Below are 18,976 nucleotides of genomic sequence, written 5' to 3' on the forward strand. Positions count from 1 at the left end.
ACCCAAACTGAACTATACGCCCCCTTAACTAGTGGAAGGATGAGTTTTAGGAAAAACCATTAACTCTTTCTTTTTGGATCGATTGGAGATCTGCTCTAAGCTTAAACTACAGAATGAGAAGGTAGCATATCTCCTATCTCATATCTCGATCATTCTGCCCCGCTAGCAATTCAAACTAAGACCTCTATAAAATTCCAAAACTATCTCCGAAGACATAACAATCATTAATTAAGGCATCATAAGTGTAATTCTTTCTATAAGTAAACACCAAAGTTGGAAAATGTTGCATATTTATACACACACACACACTCACACATATAATATAATATAAGGCTCAGATGGGAGGTTGAGGATAAATGTAAAAGAAAAGGCTTGACAAAAAAAAAATCATAACTCAAAAGACTAATCCATTCAACCAAACTAATCGATTCAAACCCAGAAAAATAATCCTAGATCTTCTCTTGGTTTAACCAAGACTGAAAAACCTACCCACTTTGTCAAACTGACCAATACGAACCCTTATTCGAACCCACCACGCACCAAACCCGCATTCAACTAACTCAATTTTAAATAAGAAATGGAGAAAGTTATAGGTAGGGCCTTCTTCAATATTGTGGCAGTGGGTGGAAGTGGAACATGGATGGATAGGAAAGAACTTCTCCAATGACCATAAGATTGCAAAAGCAACAAGAAGGATAGTGATACTGAGAATCCAAAACATGAAATGTGTCAAACATAAAAGCAAAAGAAGGGGTCGGTGAACCTAATTTTCAATCGAGGGAGTTTCACTTTCACACACTGTCACCTCAGCTATTGACATTTTTTAATTTACAATCCATAAACCAAAGGACTAAAGCCTAAAGGGAGCTTCTTAAGTTTTAAAACCCATAATATGTTGACCATGGCAACCCTAGAGTCATTTCTTCATGATACTACAATTAATGGCGATAGAAAATTATTAGGTCATTTTTTTTTCTTTACAATACTAATTTTATGTTCGTCGCAAAATACTAATCCCACCCCACTGCCGCCTCAAACAAACCTCCCTTCTTTATATAAATGACCAAAAAATCTCAAAAAGAATGAAAATAAAATAAAGCTAAATTTATACATCACAAAAAGGAAAGATGGAACTATTTGAAAACCAACTATAATCATTATATCAATTGAAACAATTTTTACGATGATCGCATCATTAAGTACGCAGAGATTTAGAGGTCGGGAACATAAGAGCTGAATGAACCAACTTGATATTTTGGCATCATCCCTATAAAGAAGAACTTTCAGGTTTTTATTCATTCCTATCTTTAGAGAAAAGATTAAATCAAAGGGTTAAGAAGTTTCAGACTTCCTGTTATATATCTGTTTCAACTAGTATGGGAGTATTTCGACTAAAAGCATGATCCTCTCTTATTAAAGCTGAAGTGGTGATAATATTGATATTATAGTCGCCATTTGTTTCTTCATCATATTGCCAAGAGAGCAACAGAATAAAAATACCAAATAATCTTGCAAGAATGTTGTAGCTTATTATGGACAAGCTCCAATAATTTAGTGCAGCCTTTCAGACTCGTACAATTATTATATACCTGCAGCACATCTGTTACAGAAAGAAAATCAAGTTGATGAAAAAGAAGGGATGTGCAATATTGCAAGATATTAGAATGTACCCTGTAAATATCAACCAAATTAATCATAGATTCATATATAGATGTCTGCCAAAGCAAATAATAGAAGAAACATGAAGGTAATTACCATATAGAGGGAAGAAATCAAAAGTTCACATAAACACCTCCCTGACCAAAAAGAAATATGCCAGAAAATAAACTTATGAAACATTCTTTGTTTTTTTTTTTTTTTTGGTACTTCTGAAACATCTATTCTTATCACAGAAAAAATAAATGAGAAATACCCTCTAAAGAAAATAGGCATCAGATGCCCCCAAAAGAAAAGAGACATCTCTTCTTGTTTTTTCATTTAAAAAAAAATATATATATTCTTCCCTGTTGGGAAGAGAGGTTGTTCCAAAACACCGGTGAAAGCTCGAATCCAGAAGGGGCAGATCACACGGATTGCGATTTGCTGGCTTGCAAAGCTTCCTGCAGGCATTTCACAGCGTTGTCATAGTTCAGGAAGCCCATGTACCAAAATTCATGATTATCAACTGAGATAAGCTGGATGTATTTTTCCGCAGGATTGGCTCTGCTTGACGAAGGATTAACTGCTTTAATCTGATGTAATGGTACAATTACCTATTCACATGATAGAGAAGCAGGGAAGTATTAGTACATACTGCAGCCAACTTTAAAAACAAATCAACTATTGTAACAACATGAGACAAAAAGAACCAACAAATAATGGGAGGAAATCTACTTAAAACCTGGCTAAAACAATATATTCATTTATTAGAGAAAAAAATGAACCTGTAAATCCTATATAAGTAATGAGAAATATTATTGATCTTGTTGAACTACTTTATCAAAGAAACAGCTGCTCGGTTACTTAAAAAATACTCGGACAGAAATAAAACTTACCACAAGCACTTGATGAAAATTAGCAGACCAATAAACATAGATAAACTACCATTCTAGGAGGATAGGAGACCATGCACAGATAAAATGTTATATGTTATATAACTCCAAGCTAATAACAATACAAATGCAACATAAGTTTCTTCACCACCACCCTCACAACCCCCTCCACTCCGAATAATAATAATAATAATAATAATAAGAAGAAGAAGAAGAAGACGAAAATGGGAAGAGGTCAAGCATCTGAATCCAGCATTAGGTCTTGATTCAGGAAATTCAAAACATAGTAAAAAATTTGACAAACAAATATTCCATAATCATGCAGATAAAAATTAAATATAGAAAAAAATTAAATTAAGCAAATAGTAGATGTTATTAACAGCATCAAAATCCACACGGCTTTGTTTAACTTAATCATGTTTTGTCATCAAATAACAACTTTCATGTTACAGAATTTATACGCCATAGGGTGAACAAAATTAATGAATTGCAACCGGCGAGCACTCTAAGCTCCACATGGAATCCTAAGGGAGCACTGTAATTCAAAACATTTTCAAAGTGGGAATTTAACATGTTTGGAAGTGTCCTTGCAACACATTACCAAATCACACATGCAGCTTTCCTCACAAACTGTGCTTTCATCAAAGAAGGAAATGAGAAAAAAAAAAAAGTTTTACCCGTTGGGGCAAAAGGAGAATGTCAAGGTCAAGTTTAGAGCTGGTAACAAAATTGGTGCAGATTAGATCAAGTAGGTTATAATAGCTTCAAGTTGTAGATGTGCGAGTATTAACTAGGCCAGCCATCCTAGACTCACGTTACTTCTTGAGAAATAATGGACCGTCATCATGCTTCTTTTCCTACAGCTTCAAAGCAAACTCTTTTTAGCCTTCATCATCCTTCTAGTGACTTCTGCGGGGACCAAAGCTGTCCTTTCCCAGTGCTATGAAATTCAAATATGAACCTAAGAACTGCAGAAAGATGCATGACAGGGAAAAAAAAAAGCACCATAACATCATTTTGTACTGCAAGGAATCACTTCCAAGGACCACCTGTCAGCACACAATTTCAGTAAAAAGGGCCCCCCATCCTTAAAGGCGGGCAGAGTTCTAGTTACTTTTTTTAATTTATGAATATGAATCTCAAAGGGATTTAATAAAAGTAAAACCCCCTGTTCCATCAATTCTACTTTGTCTAATTCGGCTTCTAAAATTTTATCCTATCTCTATTTAAATGGTAATCTTACTCAGAAAAAAAGAAAAAAAAAATCCCATCTCTTTCTGGATGTAGTATTAAACTGTGCCTATTCAGCAAATGTATTGAGGCACAGTTTGGAAATTAAGATGGAAGAATTGAATTCAACACTTTCTTGGTTTTGTATATTTTTTTATTATTCAAAGGTTCATGTGAATTATGTAACTAATTGTATGGTTTATGGTGGATACGTTAGTACGGAGTTGTGAGGAACAAGTTAGTTGGCATTCTGAATCAAAACAGAATTTCCCTCTCTTCTTTCTTTTCTCATGTACAGCATCTGTTCTCCTTTCCCTCTTTTCCTCCTCCTTCCTTCCTCCTCACTTCTTCCCATTCCTTTTCTTCTTTCTCTCTCTTTCCTGCCACCTCCCCGCTGTATTACATCAGAAAGTCTTGTTATGCATAGTATCAGAAAGTCTTGTTACGCGTACTATGTGACTAATTGATTATATATGTGCACATATAATTAAAAAAAATACCTTTTTAACATTCAAGCTGCTGATTTCAACATTAACACAAATTTTCCAATAACATTTTAAGTGTTTCAATTCCAAACATTAGATCTAATAAAAAAATAAATGAAGTTTTTTATTTTTTGGAAATATATATAATGAGCACATGTGTTTGAAAAAACACAAAGGGCTTTCAAGAAAAATGCCAATCAATTGATGCCTACTTCCCACCATGAACCCTCTTCCATGGCGCCCATGAATGCACACTTGGTGATCACAATATCTCTGCTGTTTGTCGCCACCACTCCACCACCACCACCACCACTGCACCATCACCACAGCGCCATATAAACACCACATTACCACCACTAGGATGCCACCACTATATCTCACTGCCACTGCATTAAATGCCAACTCCAAGGCAGTCAAAACAACATGGTCGCACCATGGCATCAGCGACCCATGCCAAGGCTTGTAGGCTGTGCATGTGTGATGGGATGCACATTCGGAGAACTGGGGACGATATAATGACTGATAAAGCATGCCTTAGACATAGTTGCAACACAGGAAAATGAAGTGCAAATGCCTAGTTGATAGGTTACACCAACCAATTGCAGTATAATAATTATGCCCACTGTGATTCCTTGATCATATGAATATTTCCTCCTGTCAATTTCAAAATGACACAAAATGCTCCTTAAAACAAAGATGGAAGGGGAGAGCAATGTAGCCTGCCAGCACAGCCTTGCCGTGTGTGGGACATAACAAGAATCTTTGATTCGCATGTGGTTTTTCAGTTTCCTTCAGTTTGTGATAACCCTTCGTGGGCACAAGCATGAGATGTTGCAGTAATAGGATAATTGTTATCCTATATTGTCATTTGGTGCTACTCCCATTTTACAAATATCATTGTTCCAACCCCACATTTCAAATTAACCTTTTTTTTTTAAAAAAAAAAAAAAGAAAGAATAACTTCTTTTTAAATAAACCAAATAGATCAAAATAATACCAAAAATAGTGTCTACCATATTTCCTTGGGGAATCTTCAAACATCAAAACAAAATTCAACTGCAATTCCAAAGCACAGGAATTATCTGGCACACACAAAGGACAACACAAACAACAAAACAACCACAAACTAAGCCTCAAGTCCCACAAGGTGAAGTCAGCTACATGAATCCTTTTCTTCTAATACACGATGTTGGGCAATTTCCTCAAACAATTTGAGGGCTTTCATATCCTTATTAATTAATTCCAAGTTATTTTAGGTCTCCTCTACCCATTAACAGTAACTTGATCACCCCTCCTACAGACTATTTGGCCTACATTGCAGGTGTACCATCTCAGCTGCCCCTTCCTCATCTTATCTTCAGATGCTATGCCTAACTTACTGCACATACATTCATTCCTTAATTTAAATCCACCTAGCATTCTCATTTCAGCAACTTTTACTCTTTTTTTTTTTGATATGTTGTTTCTTAGCTGTCCAACATTTTCATCCATATAGCACATATGATCTTATGCTGTCCTATGAATTTTCCTTTAAATTTTTAGGGTGTTCTACGATCATACAACACATAGAAGTACTCCTCCATTTTACCCAACCTACTTTAACTCTATATATCACATAAAGAAAAACACATAATTTTCAAAAAAGAAATTCACATAATCTGAAAAATTACTTCCAAGAAATCAAAACCAGCATTCATCACATGGATTATTAGATTCCAGAGCAGAATAACTAAAGAAAAACAAAGCACAGGAGAAAATAGACCCAAGTAGAGGAGATTATGGATACAGATCAGGAACTGAGATTGACCACATTTAAGAGAGAGAGACAGAGAATTGCCTCATTGAAAAGAATGTTGTTGGCATTGGAAAAATGTTTTTATCAATTTTCAAGAGGAAAGGTGCCAAAATATGAAGGGTGTAGGGTCAACCACTCTAGAGACTGCCCAGTGGCTCTCTGAAGATGAGCAATAATGGGAGGAGACGGTCGGAAAAAAACTTATTTTTTTCCTGCTAGAGACTGGTCAGTGGCTCTCTCAAGATGAGCAATAATTAGGGGATGGTTGGAAAAACCTTATTTTTTTTCCCTGCCTAGAGACTGGCCAGTGGCTCTCTCAAGATGAGCAATAGTGGAAGGGGATGGTTTGAAAAAAAAAAAATTTTCCTGCCTATATACGTGGCCAGCAAAATGCATCCAGTGAGCTGGGAAAAGCTGCCGGTGGGGAGAGACCAGCCAGCGTTATCCCATGCCGGCATGGGATAAAAGGCCTCTTTTTCAAGTCCTATTCAATATGTCCCATGAAAAAACCCTTAAGAGTAAACATAGTAGTCAAAGGTGTGCCCGGGCTCGAAGAGCGCTGAGGCGATGAGCCTTGTGCCTAACAGGGGTAGAAGTGAGTCAAACTTCAAGAGGCACACCAAGGCATGAGGCGTTTTGATGTTGCCTGATTTGTGTATGATAGAAAAGGTGAAAAGCACAAGAAAATATGTTATTTTATCTTGCATCTAATGTTTTTCAACTCCCAGAAAGTCAGCATGCCGCTGCCCTGCACTACTCACAGTTAGAGCTGCTAGGACACCTTCCCCCACCCCTTTTTTTCTGCACTGCAGCTCTCAGTCTTCTTCTTTTCTTCTTCTTGTTCTTCTTCTTTTTCTTCTTCTCCTCCTCTTGGAAAGAGCTGCTCTGAGCCCCATTTTTTGTGTTCTTTTTCTTTTTTATTTTTATTTTTATTTTTTGCTGTTTTATTTGGAAACTGAGCTGTTTTTGTTTCGAGAAACATTTCTTTTTCTTTGCTTTTCTAAATCTGTTATCCAGAATTATGGCATGAACCCTGAGTGCTGTCTTCAGGAATTTCTCAGTCAGAGCTGCTCTGCTGCTGCTTTTGCCTTTTTTTGTTTCCTGCTGCTTATTTCTGCTTCTATTTTGCAGAACTTACGGCATGAACCTCGCATACTACTGAAAATTGCGTGATAATATTCATTGATGTTCTAGTATTAAATATTTTGATTTTTAAAAAATTCAAAATTAGTGGTAATGTGTTTAAAATCAAGTATCCATTATACAAACCATTTTACAGACAATTATAAAAAATTTGTGCCTCACCTTCATGACGCACATGTGTTCACCTCACACCCAGGCTTCAGGTATCTTATGTGCCTCATTTCACCTTGGCCTTTTGCCTTTGACTACTATGAAAGCAAATGAGAGAAGTAGGAAGCTTGTGAGTATTAAAGGTTTGCCCTAAACTCCATCAGCATGTGGGCTTTGATTGTGACTCCAAAGCAAGAGCAAGTGGTGGCAGTTCAACAGCACAAGAATGTAGGAGTTGGGTGTCAACTGCTCTCACTTGTGTGTGTGTGTGTGTGTGTGTGTGTGTAAATGTAAATGTATTATGTATGTTTATATGTAATTAGACTATGTATTTGTAACCGAAGGAGTTGTCAAAGCAAATAGTCATAGAGGGATGAATTCCTTTGTACTTGTGGGAAAGCAGTAAAGGTTGAGATTCATTCCTGTCATCTTTCCTGACATCCCATATCACTGTTTTGCGTATATAATCTGTTCTTGTGTTGTTCTGTTAAGACTAAGTACTTAATGCCATCGGCAAGAAAAATATAAATATACTATATTAATGCCACCATATAAATACAGAATTAATGCAAAAGGATCAAATACAACAGACAAAGATTTTATCTGATACACCAGCTACCAAGGCTATGCTGATGGAAAATGCAATGACTTGCATTTCATCTAAGGCCAACCCTAGTCAGCAATGAACTGAGCAGGAGTGAAACATTAAGTAGTCCCATTATAGCTACTTACTCACGCTTCCATATTACCATATCAGCTTTGTTAAGTGAATATTGTCAGTATGTATGCCAAAGAAAAAACTGAAACAAGAGTCACTCCCTAAGCCCCGCCTTGACAAGAACCAAGCTTTATCCAAGAGTGGAGAAAGCACCACTCCCAGTGTTGGACGCAATAAAATCCCACATATGGTGCCATTTTAAATTTTCTATAACAACTACATTAGTGATTTGCTCACCAGCTATGTCAATGCTTTCTTAGTTTGTTTTCTATCATAATACTTAAAATGGAAAAATACACTAACCCCTTTGAAAGCTGTCAAATAGATGAAAACTTCCCTTCACTTTCCAAACATTACACCCCCATGACAAAAGTAAATGGTGTGAAAATTTTGTCTTGACATTTTTTCCCTCATTATCCCGTGCAGCCATGGAGTCTATTGTTAATCTTCCTTCATTATTTTTAGAATATTTTAGAGAATCAAAACCGTGAAGAGGAGTACTGTTAGTGGTACAAGGAGTAGGGGTATGCCAAAAATAACTTGGAATGAGACAATGACTAAGGATTTAAAACCCCTTAAATTGTCAAAGGAAATTGCCCACCATTGTATAAATTGGCAGAAAGGATGCATGTAGCCGACCCCACCTAGTTGGACTTAAGGCTTGGTTTGTTGTCTGTTGCTGTTGTTTAAAAGAATCAAAACGGAGAGCTAGGAGGGGGTGAGGATTTTTTTCTGTGTGCCAAATAGGTGTACCGTCACCGCTGCTGTGTTAGTGACGACACCGTACTCCATATTCTTCTTCTAAATTTGTACCCCACCAAACCCACCATTCACCACTTGAAATGCAATTTGTTTGCACTCAATCCCCAGCCAGGCAGACACTGTATCTAAACATGCAAATACAGAAACATCCAAACATCAAACTGACACCCTGAACCAGCCCCTCAAACCCTTGTTCTGCCTCCACCAAAAACTCCTATAGCTACCAAACCAAAACTTCAAGCTACTATCATTTACATCCATAAACCATCCACATGATTCCACTTATATCAGTCTATCTAATCATCAACCCCAAGTACTGCGTCTTAAATCCCCCTTGGTTGAAGCTGTAGAAAAATTCATAGAAAGATAACCAAGTTAATGGACTGAAACAGATATGAAAGTAGTCAAAGGTAAAGTTGTCCATTGGTTTTGTAACACTTGGGGTTTGAAGGCATAAATGATCCCTCAAAACATCACTAGCACCTAATACCTTGGAAAATAATTAAAATTAAATTGAAAAGGTGTAATTAGACACATTAGCCTCCAAAGTTTTAAATGTGAAAACTCAATTTCAGAGAGGCAAAATTTAAATTGTCAAAGTGACGAGGTTAGTCATAAATGGAGGAGAAGAGGAAAAAAGAAATAAAATAAAAGAAGAGGAGTTGGTTGTCATTGGGAATGGTCGTGGTTACCCATGGTGGAGAATATAACAACAACAAAGCAAGATTTGCATAGCTCCTTCCTCCCTCTCTTGACTTGTCATTTTCTTTGTAAAGCAGCCTTTAGTGTTGAACGGGAGGGAGTTGCAGGTGATTCATGCAGTTGCCAGAGGAGGATCCAAGGATGACAAAGTTCTATTCATTAGAATTTAATTTGGGAACATGATTTGGAGTAATGTTATTTAATGCTTTTAAATGTTTTTTAATTTTTATATATTACTATCAAAATGCCATTTTGAATAATTATACTGTGGTGCTATAACATTTTGGTCAAGTCCCAACAGCACATTGACCAAGGGTTAGTAAGTGATCTTAAAACTTTAAGTTAGGGAGAGTATAAAAGGGAATCCTTGGGCCACAAGACTCCCAGCTTTGCGAGGGAGGGAGAGGGTCATCACAGTATATGCAGCCTCACCCCTGCTTTTTATGCAAAGTGGCTGTTTCCTTGGACTGGAACCCATGACCAACTGGTCACAAGAGCAAAGTGGTACAAACCCTTTTGAAAACTCATGAGAGATCCACATCTTTTTGTAAAAATCAAGGCCAATAAGTGTATTTTGCCCTAATTGAAAAAAATAAAATTTCAGCCCAATCCAACAATCTCCATGCTGCTCAAATTCCATCAAGCCATTAACAGGTGGCAATCTTCTAAGTAGTGGGGCAAACTGACCTTGCTCAGATAAATGGTGCTAACCCTTGTTTGGCTGCCAGGTGCTTGAGAATCAATCATTCACATGTGTATCAAATCTTCAAAATTTTGAGAACTTTATCCTAAAAAAATCCTGTAACTTGGCTTGCCAAAAACCAAAATCATTATTTCCATAAATTCCTCTCCTTTCAAACATGGATAATTTTCCTAATAAGCATTGTATTATACAATAAACAAATCAAATGCCCAAGCTAAACCAACTATTATGGATCTCAAGAAAAACAAGAATTATGTGACAGTCAACCTCTTACCAAGAAAAACAATTATTATGCACCCTTGGAAGTTTATTTCTAAGATTTCCCATTTATTTTCCTGTCTATTTATTATAAAATTGGGGATGGCTTTCCAGTTCATCTCTGGGCAGATATGTGGGTTTGGGAATGCTCCCCTGTGTGTTTTTTCTCCTCAACTTCATAGACTCGTTTCTCCATAATGCTTTGTTTCTTCTTTCTAATCTCTGGGTGCGGATTCTGATCCTTGCGATTTTCATTTCTTTAGAAATTTGAATTATAGAGGAAGTAAAGAAGTCAGCTCATCTAGTGGAGGTTTTTTCGCCCTTTACTCTTCATTCCAGGCACATGTGAAAATACAGAAAACGAACTTGTAAATCTTCTTGGTGCATTTTGTTGACAGCATCCGCCCCTCTTTTCTCTCAGGAGAATCATTTGACAGAAGAATTCTTCAAACATTAAAGCCTTCACCCTAGACTTTGATTCATAAAAGATTTAATTCATCTCATTTAGTAGGTTTCCATATCAAGGAAACAATCTGTTACAGGTGAGAAGACGTTGCAAGGTATATAGTCCAAACATGTGCATAATGTGTCAGTCTTCGCACAATGGTTCAGTCCCAGAGGAGGATAAAGCCACCACTCTCTTCATTGTATTGTAGCAAGGGTACTGGGGATAATACCAATTTGATGGTCTAGGTGAGGATTTTTCTTTCTTTCTTTCTTAAAAGAAGGGAAGAAGAAAAATGATGAAAGGAAGAAAAAAGGAGGAAGAAGATACAAGGGAGTGGAAAGAAACACACATTTAACTTCCAATTTCAAATTCACAAAACTGTCTTTGCATGATGTCCACACCCAATTTATAGGAAAGACAAAGAAATTACAAATAGACCCCTAAAAAGACACATTTAATACAAATAAACCCCATATACACATAAGCCTAAATACAAATAAACTAAACATACATAATAACTACTAACTAATCACATTTGAGTTTAGGATCCAACAATGTCTCAACCCTCTTCTTTGGAATCTACTCAAAATAGGGTCAAAATGATTCGTTCAATTACCACCTCCTATCCTCCATCAATTCCCTCCTTCCAAGAAGAACTCAACTTCACCAATTAGGGTAAAACACCAATAAAGCCCATCACCATGAAAGGAATCTCTGTGCTCCATATAAAAGGAACCAATGGGGTGCTTCAGTTTGGTTAGCAAAAGAGCTTGAGATGGCATCAACTTGTATAGTTGTATCTCTCCTTGTCAATGGAGTAGGTATATGAATTTTCTTAAGCAGCATTCTTCCTCCTCCAATCAGCCAACCACAAATGCCACAAAAGAATGCGGCAAATCATAAGAGGAAGGATATATCTATAATCAAGCCAATCCTGAAGGTTAACAAGTAATGGTCATGGACTTTCAAGTTTGTATTCTCATGTGGATCAAGATGTGACCAAACCTTCAAAAAAACTACATATGCACGACAACCAAAATCAATAATCAAAGTACAAAGCTACTTATGATAAATCATCCGAGTGTCAAAAATGTTGGTTCTTCTCCGATCTTCATTTCTTTCAACCTTGTGAGATGAGAGGTTAGGTCAAACAATGAGGAATATCCCATGTTGCCATCTTCTTATGAGTCACCTGGAACATTTGTATCAGCTTCAATTAATTGGGAGATATCATCCTCTTTTTGTTACAATGGCCATTACCTAGTTGGCACATTGTGCAACTTGATGCCAAAACCCTAACATCCAAAGCACTTGACTGCCAGTTGAACCTTAGAATTTATTCCACAGCTCTTCGGGATCTTTGAAGGGGTAATAGCATGATAGCTTTTACCCATGACTTCTCATGCACAACTCCACTAGCAAACTTCTCAAACCAAAGGGTCGAGGTAGCCTTGGATGATTCCGTTGCATATCCTCCTTTATCTAAGTGGAAACCTACACTGCATCCCCAATTATAAAGAAATGACATGCAGCAAGAGTAGCCAAATGGTAAAACCTATTGGTGTTATCAGCATGGTTTTAAATAAAGGCCGCGACCGTTACGTAACGCCGTTACGTAAAGGTTTTTTGGGTTACCGATACCGTTACACACCGCGAAATCGGTGGGAAGAAAAATCACGGCCGTAGCGGCCGTTACGGACCGCAACCGTTACGTAAAGGCCGCTACGGCCGTTACGTAACCGCTACAGAACTGTTACACCAAAAAAAAATTTTATTTTTTATTTTTTCTTCTCACTTTTTCTCTCTCTTTCATATATCATTCTTAATATACCAAATGGCAAGAGGGGGAAAAATTATAATGAGGATGACAATGATACAAAATTTACTTTTTCTTTAAATACTGACAATAGATGCATTAATTAACAATTTCAAAATACTAACTTATTAGGAATTTTTTTTTTAATAATATTAGTAATGTGATATTTATGTTCTTTATTTTTCAACTTCAACCTTTTTTCTTTTCTAACTATTTTATATTTATATTATTCGTATGTCTTATGTGTCTAATAGATTAATGGAGTGTATAATGTATTTTATTTTGTTAATTCATTTAGCACACATAAGAATTTATCACAGATAAGAACAATGAGAAGTATAAATACGCACACACACGTAATTTTCTATCAATGATGGTTTAAAAAAATGTAAACTTGTTGCCCTTACCAAATAACTTAGTTACTCGAACTAAAGGGTCCAAAATACACTAAAACCCTTTCTAAGAATGGCCAAAAGCTTAAAACATGCAAGTACGCTAATATGCACAAGGTTGTGCGTGCTTCAAAAAAATTCACGGCCGTTACACCCGCTTCCCGTTATGTAACACCCGCTACTCCCGCTTCCCGTTACACCTGTTACCGTTACGTTACGCTACCCGCTACCGCGATTTAAAACCATGGTTATCAGCCACTATCTTTGTCTACCTGCTTCAAATCAAAAATGTTTTAGATGTAGATACTGCTGCAAATTGTTTGTCGCGTAGCTTGCTCCATCCCATCCCATATCCTGATCTCACCATATCTTCTCCTTCTGAAGACCTTGTTGTTTAGTCCACCAGATTGGGGTTTTTGAAGGGCCAACGGCTTCCACCATTGCGTGGGAACACATGCTGTCATGCCCTTATCAGATGGAGACGGAATTTTGGGGATGGGTTTTTACCCAGGCCAGGAGTGGGGAGAGAGGGTGTCTTTCTGTTGGTGTTGGTTTCACAAAATGATGCCCACAGATTGGTGTTCAAGGAGCAGCGGCAGTAATTTTATTGAAAACTTGCCAATGAACTATTCCTGGCTTTTGATTTTTCCTTGAATGCTTCTTATAACTGATAAATTTTGTCTGATATGCAACAATATTGGCAGCAATGGAATTGAACTGAAGTGGCTGTAGCTTGTTTTGGTTTACAACAACAATGGTGATGACAGTGACGGTGATTGTTCATAGTGAAGTGTGATGGATCATAGGAGTGTGATGCAGAACAGCAGTAACGACTCCAGCCAAGGGAGAAAATAGGGCGATAAATAGAGAGAAGAAAAAAGGGAAGACAAAGAAGGAAAAAAAAGGAAGAAGAGGGAAGGAGAAAGAAGAAGATGCAACAGCGTGGGTGGAAACACATGTTAATTTCCAATTACAAATTCACAAAACTGTCTACATGATGTCCACATACTAATTTGTAGGAGGACTAAATACAAGGAATTGTGAAAGCCGCAAAAGACACATCTATTACACAAAAACCCCCACAAACTCATGAGTCTAACTACAAATAAACTAAAGACACAAATTCTTTGAAATCAGTCTCCAAATTGGGTCAAAATGATCCATCCAGTTACCTGTTTCCTGCCCTAGGTCAGAGAAAAAGAAGAAAACAACTTCATGGAGATGTGTGGGTTTCGCCATTTGTTTGGCGTTATGAATAGAAAGAAATGTGACTCCTCTTTTGCTTTAAGATAGAGTTGTGTTCTTAGCCTCACTTTGGACCTTCTCCTTTGGTGTTTTTGTGCTATTACCTTGGGCGATTAGCAATTTGATTGGAGGGGCTGCTTTGTTGTAACCTTTTTTTTTTCCTAGGATGCTTTGTTCTCCCCTTTTTTAGGCCAGAACACCTTGTCCTATCTTTTGTGTTTTTTTCTTCTCTTAATAAATCTACTTGAAGATGAAAATAAGTATAGAAATCAATACAACAGAAACCACAGGATTTTATGTGGGTAACAAACAATAATGTCTGATTTGGAGTTGAAGATGACTGACGAACTTTGCCAACAAAGAATAAAGAATATGGATTTGGGTGAGATCTAAAAAGAACACTAAAGCAACCTGAACAAGAACCACTTTCAGATGCTCAAGATCTAAATCTGACAAGTTGAGCCAAGATTCAGTCTAGAATCATTAGACATCATTCTCAAAGAAGCAACAGCACCTTCTGCCCAAAAGCAGAGAAAACCTCACTTTCAACTTTGAGTAAATTAAACCCTGGAATCCAGAGCCTTTCTAACTTCTCTAATTTCATGAGCCTCAATCATTAATGGACGAGATCAAGGAACTTCTATTCCCACCAGACAATGGCCCAAAAACTTACTCATAAAAATAACCATGCATCACACAAACACAATCATGTGGAATAGGGTAAAGATTAAGCCAGGAGTGTTACAGGTTTGTGGAATCTTATCATGCTGAGATTGATTTTATGTCATACCAAAGATGCCAAATTTTCATCACTGTGCCAGCTCAGATAAAAATGGTAGTGAACATCCAGAAAATTCTTCATAACTTCACTTCTTGAAGAATTCAACCTTACTTGTGCTGCTCTCAAATGGAGGAAATCATCATCAAATGGCAGGCCAATTTTTTCGAAGTTCCTCACAAGAATTATGAATCGATATCTCGAGCTTACACTATGGTATTTGAAAAGGCCATTATGATAAAGTTGATGTGCAGAACAAGGTCCCAATGGCTTAAAGAATATGTATTTAAATAAGGCTCAAGTAGAGGAGAAGCATCTAATGAACCATCACTAATGACTGCAATGAACCTCATCGAGTTTGCAATGAACAAATAAATAAATCTCACAGTTACACATATTCTTTCACACAACAATCATTTTGATTAAAAATACATATGCTAGTAGGGCTTGAGGATATATACCTTATAGTAGCTCCATTCAGTCCGATCGCCATCTTTATAAGAAAGAGGATTGTCACTACAAAATGCAAGCTTTGCTGTAGATACATATAAGATTCCCATGACTGGACCAGCTGATGTTGACAAGTAACATGCATATGAATTCTGAAGTAGCTCCTCCGGAACAGTCTCAAAACTTTGACGAAAGATCTTCTCATAACCGCCTTCAGCTAAAACCTTAGTTCCTTGTGCAATTCTTCCCATGGCAGCATCAGCAAAACTGGGGCCCGTTTTCACTAATTTAAAAAACAAATCCAAGTCAATATAGCAATTTCATGTATCAAAAATGACCTGATGTTGAAAAACCTGTCATAGTATATGACCATCAAAAGCATTAAAAGGGAAAAAAAGAAGAAGAAAAGCAAGCCATAATAAATCTAGGCAAAAAACGGCAAACTTCTTTTGGGTTGGGGGAGGGGGGAAAAAGACATAATGAGGCTCTCAACTGAATTTGAAAGAAAAAAAAAAATTATATTTAATATTAAATTTGAAAATGATCAAATAAGATTATTATTATTAATGTTTTAGAATTTGTATAACCATTTAATGTAAATCTTTGGTGGCTTTGGTCATAAATAATGACTTAATGCCTCACACATAACCTAAGGGATCTTTTTCCCTCCCCAGCCCTCACACCCTAATACTATTATTCCAAATTAGATGGGTCAGATAATTCATCCTTTCTTGGCATCAACCATGGGCTCAAAGCACAAATAGAAATTGCAATTTCCTCAATGATATTATCTACAAGAACACATCAGCAGGTACAGGAACCTGAGTTTCACGGCAATTTTTTTTTTTTGGTGTGTTATAGTTCATTTAGTTGTTGCACCTAACGTTGATAGGAACCTGAGTTTCGCGGCATTTTTTTTTTTTTTTGTTGTGTTATAATTCATTTAGTTGTTGCATCTAACGTTGATAGGAACCTGAGTTTCAATCAGGCTTTTTAAATTTCCAAACACTTGAAACCATAGCACTATCAGCTCCTCATCCAAATTCATCCAGATGCCCGTAACAGCTAGCTGCCACAGAGACACCCAACAAAGATGAATGATAAAGCTCTTTGTGGCGTATAATTATGTGATCAAATAGCATACTACGGTGTTCAAACAAAGAAACAACGATTCACATTTCCCGCAAATCGTTGGAAACTTACAGTGCTGCCAAGTGTTTCCAGCCAGGTCCTCAGCCTTCTTCGTCGCTTCCCCAACCTTCTTTCCCCATCTCCCCAACACATTCCGAACTGAATCCATCGTATCTGATTATTCCAAAGAGAAACAAAAAACCGATCTCTCAATACCTTTTTTGCAAAAACGTTCGTCAATTAATCTAGCATTCATTCAATCAAACAATTTTTTTTAGAAAAAAAGCGGGCGGAAGAGAGAGAGAGGGATACTAACTTTTGAAGGATGATGAGGGGGAGGAAGTGGTCGCATACGGAGCGACGTAAGGGTTTGATCCACCATTGGAAGCAGGATAAGAAGAAGCGTATATGGGCGTAGAAGGAGACTCCGTCACCAATTCGGTGCTCCACCGCACCGTTTTTTTAGCCGCCGCTGCCGGACGGGTCGTAGAATCTTCCAAAGGCCGAGATTCCGACTCCGATTTCATCGGCTGCGGGTCCTGACCCGGAGACGGCTCCGACTCCGATTTCTTCGTGCTGGGCTGGTCTTCGACAGGTTGTTCCATCACCGGTGGCGGCGTTTCGGATCCCGCGGAGAATCAAAAGCTGCGATTGGAAGTGAAAAATCTGATAATGCTTGTTGAAATTAGCGAGGGCAATGGGTGAGAACGCAGGAGGACACGGGCAGGAAGGATCACGACCTACGAAGCCATGGTGATTGGCAAGAACAAAGATGTTGACGTCTTTGACCGGCTCCGATTGGCTCCTCCGTAAAACATATCTCCCCCTCTCTCTCTCTCTCTCTCTCTCTCTCTCTCTCTACGTTCTACGCGGTGGAGACGCTGATGTTTTCTGGTTAATTTCAATTTGCCCATGAGGTTTGAGGTTATTTTTAGAAAGACCTCTCAAACTTCAAATTTGAAATAGATTGGCTGGCCAATTAAGTGAATTATTGATCCATAAATTATAAATGAAGTGATGAATTTATAGCTATTCAAATTAAATAATCTATATGAGACAAACTCAAAGCTACATAAGTGATATGAATATGAAAATTGAGAGTGTGGAGTTAGGTTTTGGCCAATTAAGCTTATATAAATTGGGATAATGCTTAATAAGCATAGGCGGCATATAAAATTACTTTTAGATTTTGATATTAGTTATTAATGGGTTGATAGATATCAATCGAATAAAACCTAAAATTTGCTAACTAACTCGTATAAGGATAAATAAAAAATTTAAAAATCATGTCTAATTAATTTAATGTGCGAGTCAATTCTGAGTCGATTTAAAAGGGTCAAATTTGATTTGGACAAACGGATTTTTATCCATTTTAAAAACGACATTAACATCTCCTTAGATGTTTCAAGAATTTGAAGAACTTCCTTTAAATTTTATCAAAAAAAAAAAAAACATCTCCTTATACTTTATAAAAAGACAATTATTTCCAAAGAAAAAAAGATTTTTTTTTCTTTTTGGTAAATCTCCGATGAGCTATGGGCTTAATCATTATTTTGTACATAATAGTTGTTCATTTTTTTAAAAAAAAATAATCTCATTTTTTAATTTAATTTTCATAAAATTATTAAAAAAATTTAATAATTACTCATATGCTAGCATGAGCATAATTCAGTTAAAAATTGAATTAACCGAGTAAATTTGATCAGTTCAGTTCTCTTTTCATTTTTATTGAATTTTGATTATCGATTTTCAATTCAGTTTTTGGGTTCGGTTCCAAATAGTATAAATTAATAATAAATAATTATATATATTATATATTAAAATATTTAATATATTATATATATACTAAAATGTTATTTATTTTTTATATATATTAAAATTTTATATATGTTATATATTTTATATATATTAAAAATCTATATTTTATATATATATTATAACCGCTTTAACCAAAATTCGGTTCGATCGATTTTGACTTCAGTTAAATATGGAATGTCAGTTAGTTCGGATTAACTCAAATTTTCTAATGAAATCATCAATTACTACTTTATAAATAGTAAATATACTTCGTGTTTAAATAAAGAACTTCGCCAACAACTAGATTTTCTTAACGAATTTAAAATATATTTCCATTGTCAACATAATTTTAGCATATTATAACGATTAAAAAAGAGCCCGATGTTTTGCTCATGAATTAAAAAATCATATACAAAAAATTATTAATATTTTTTAAAAGCAC

At 36.4% G+C, this 18,976-nt stretch overlaps 1 protein-coding gene across 1 annotated transcript; it reads right to left on the bottom strand.

Annotated features, from left to right (window-relative positions):
• Positions 1-1,680: 1,680 nt before the first annotated feature.
• On the bottom strand, positions 1,681-17,769 carry LOC131160652 (GLABRA2 expression modulator). The gene is made up of 4 exons (XM_058116504.1): positions 17,054-17,769; positions 16,810-16,911; positions 15,618-15,889; positions 1,681-2,252 (listed from the first exon to the last, which is right to left on the bottom strand). Exons 1-4 carry the CDS (start codon positions 17,340-17,342, stop codon positions 2,064-2,066), a joined length of 852 nt encoding a protein of 283 aa, XP_057972487.1. The 5' UTR covers positions 17,343-17,769; the 3' UTR covers positions 1,681-2,063.
• Positions 17,770-18,976: the final 1,207 nt, after the last annotated feature.

Source organism: Malania oleifera, chromosome 7 (genome assembly GCF_029873635.1).
Source record: "Malania oleifera isolate guangnan ecotype guangnan chromosome 7, ASM2987363v1, whole genome shotgun sequence".
In the NCBI taxonomy this organism is placed as follows: Eukaryota; Viridiplantae; Streptophyta; class Magnoliopsida; order Santalales; family Ximeniaceae; genus Malania; species Malania oleifera.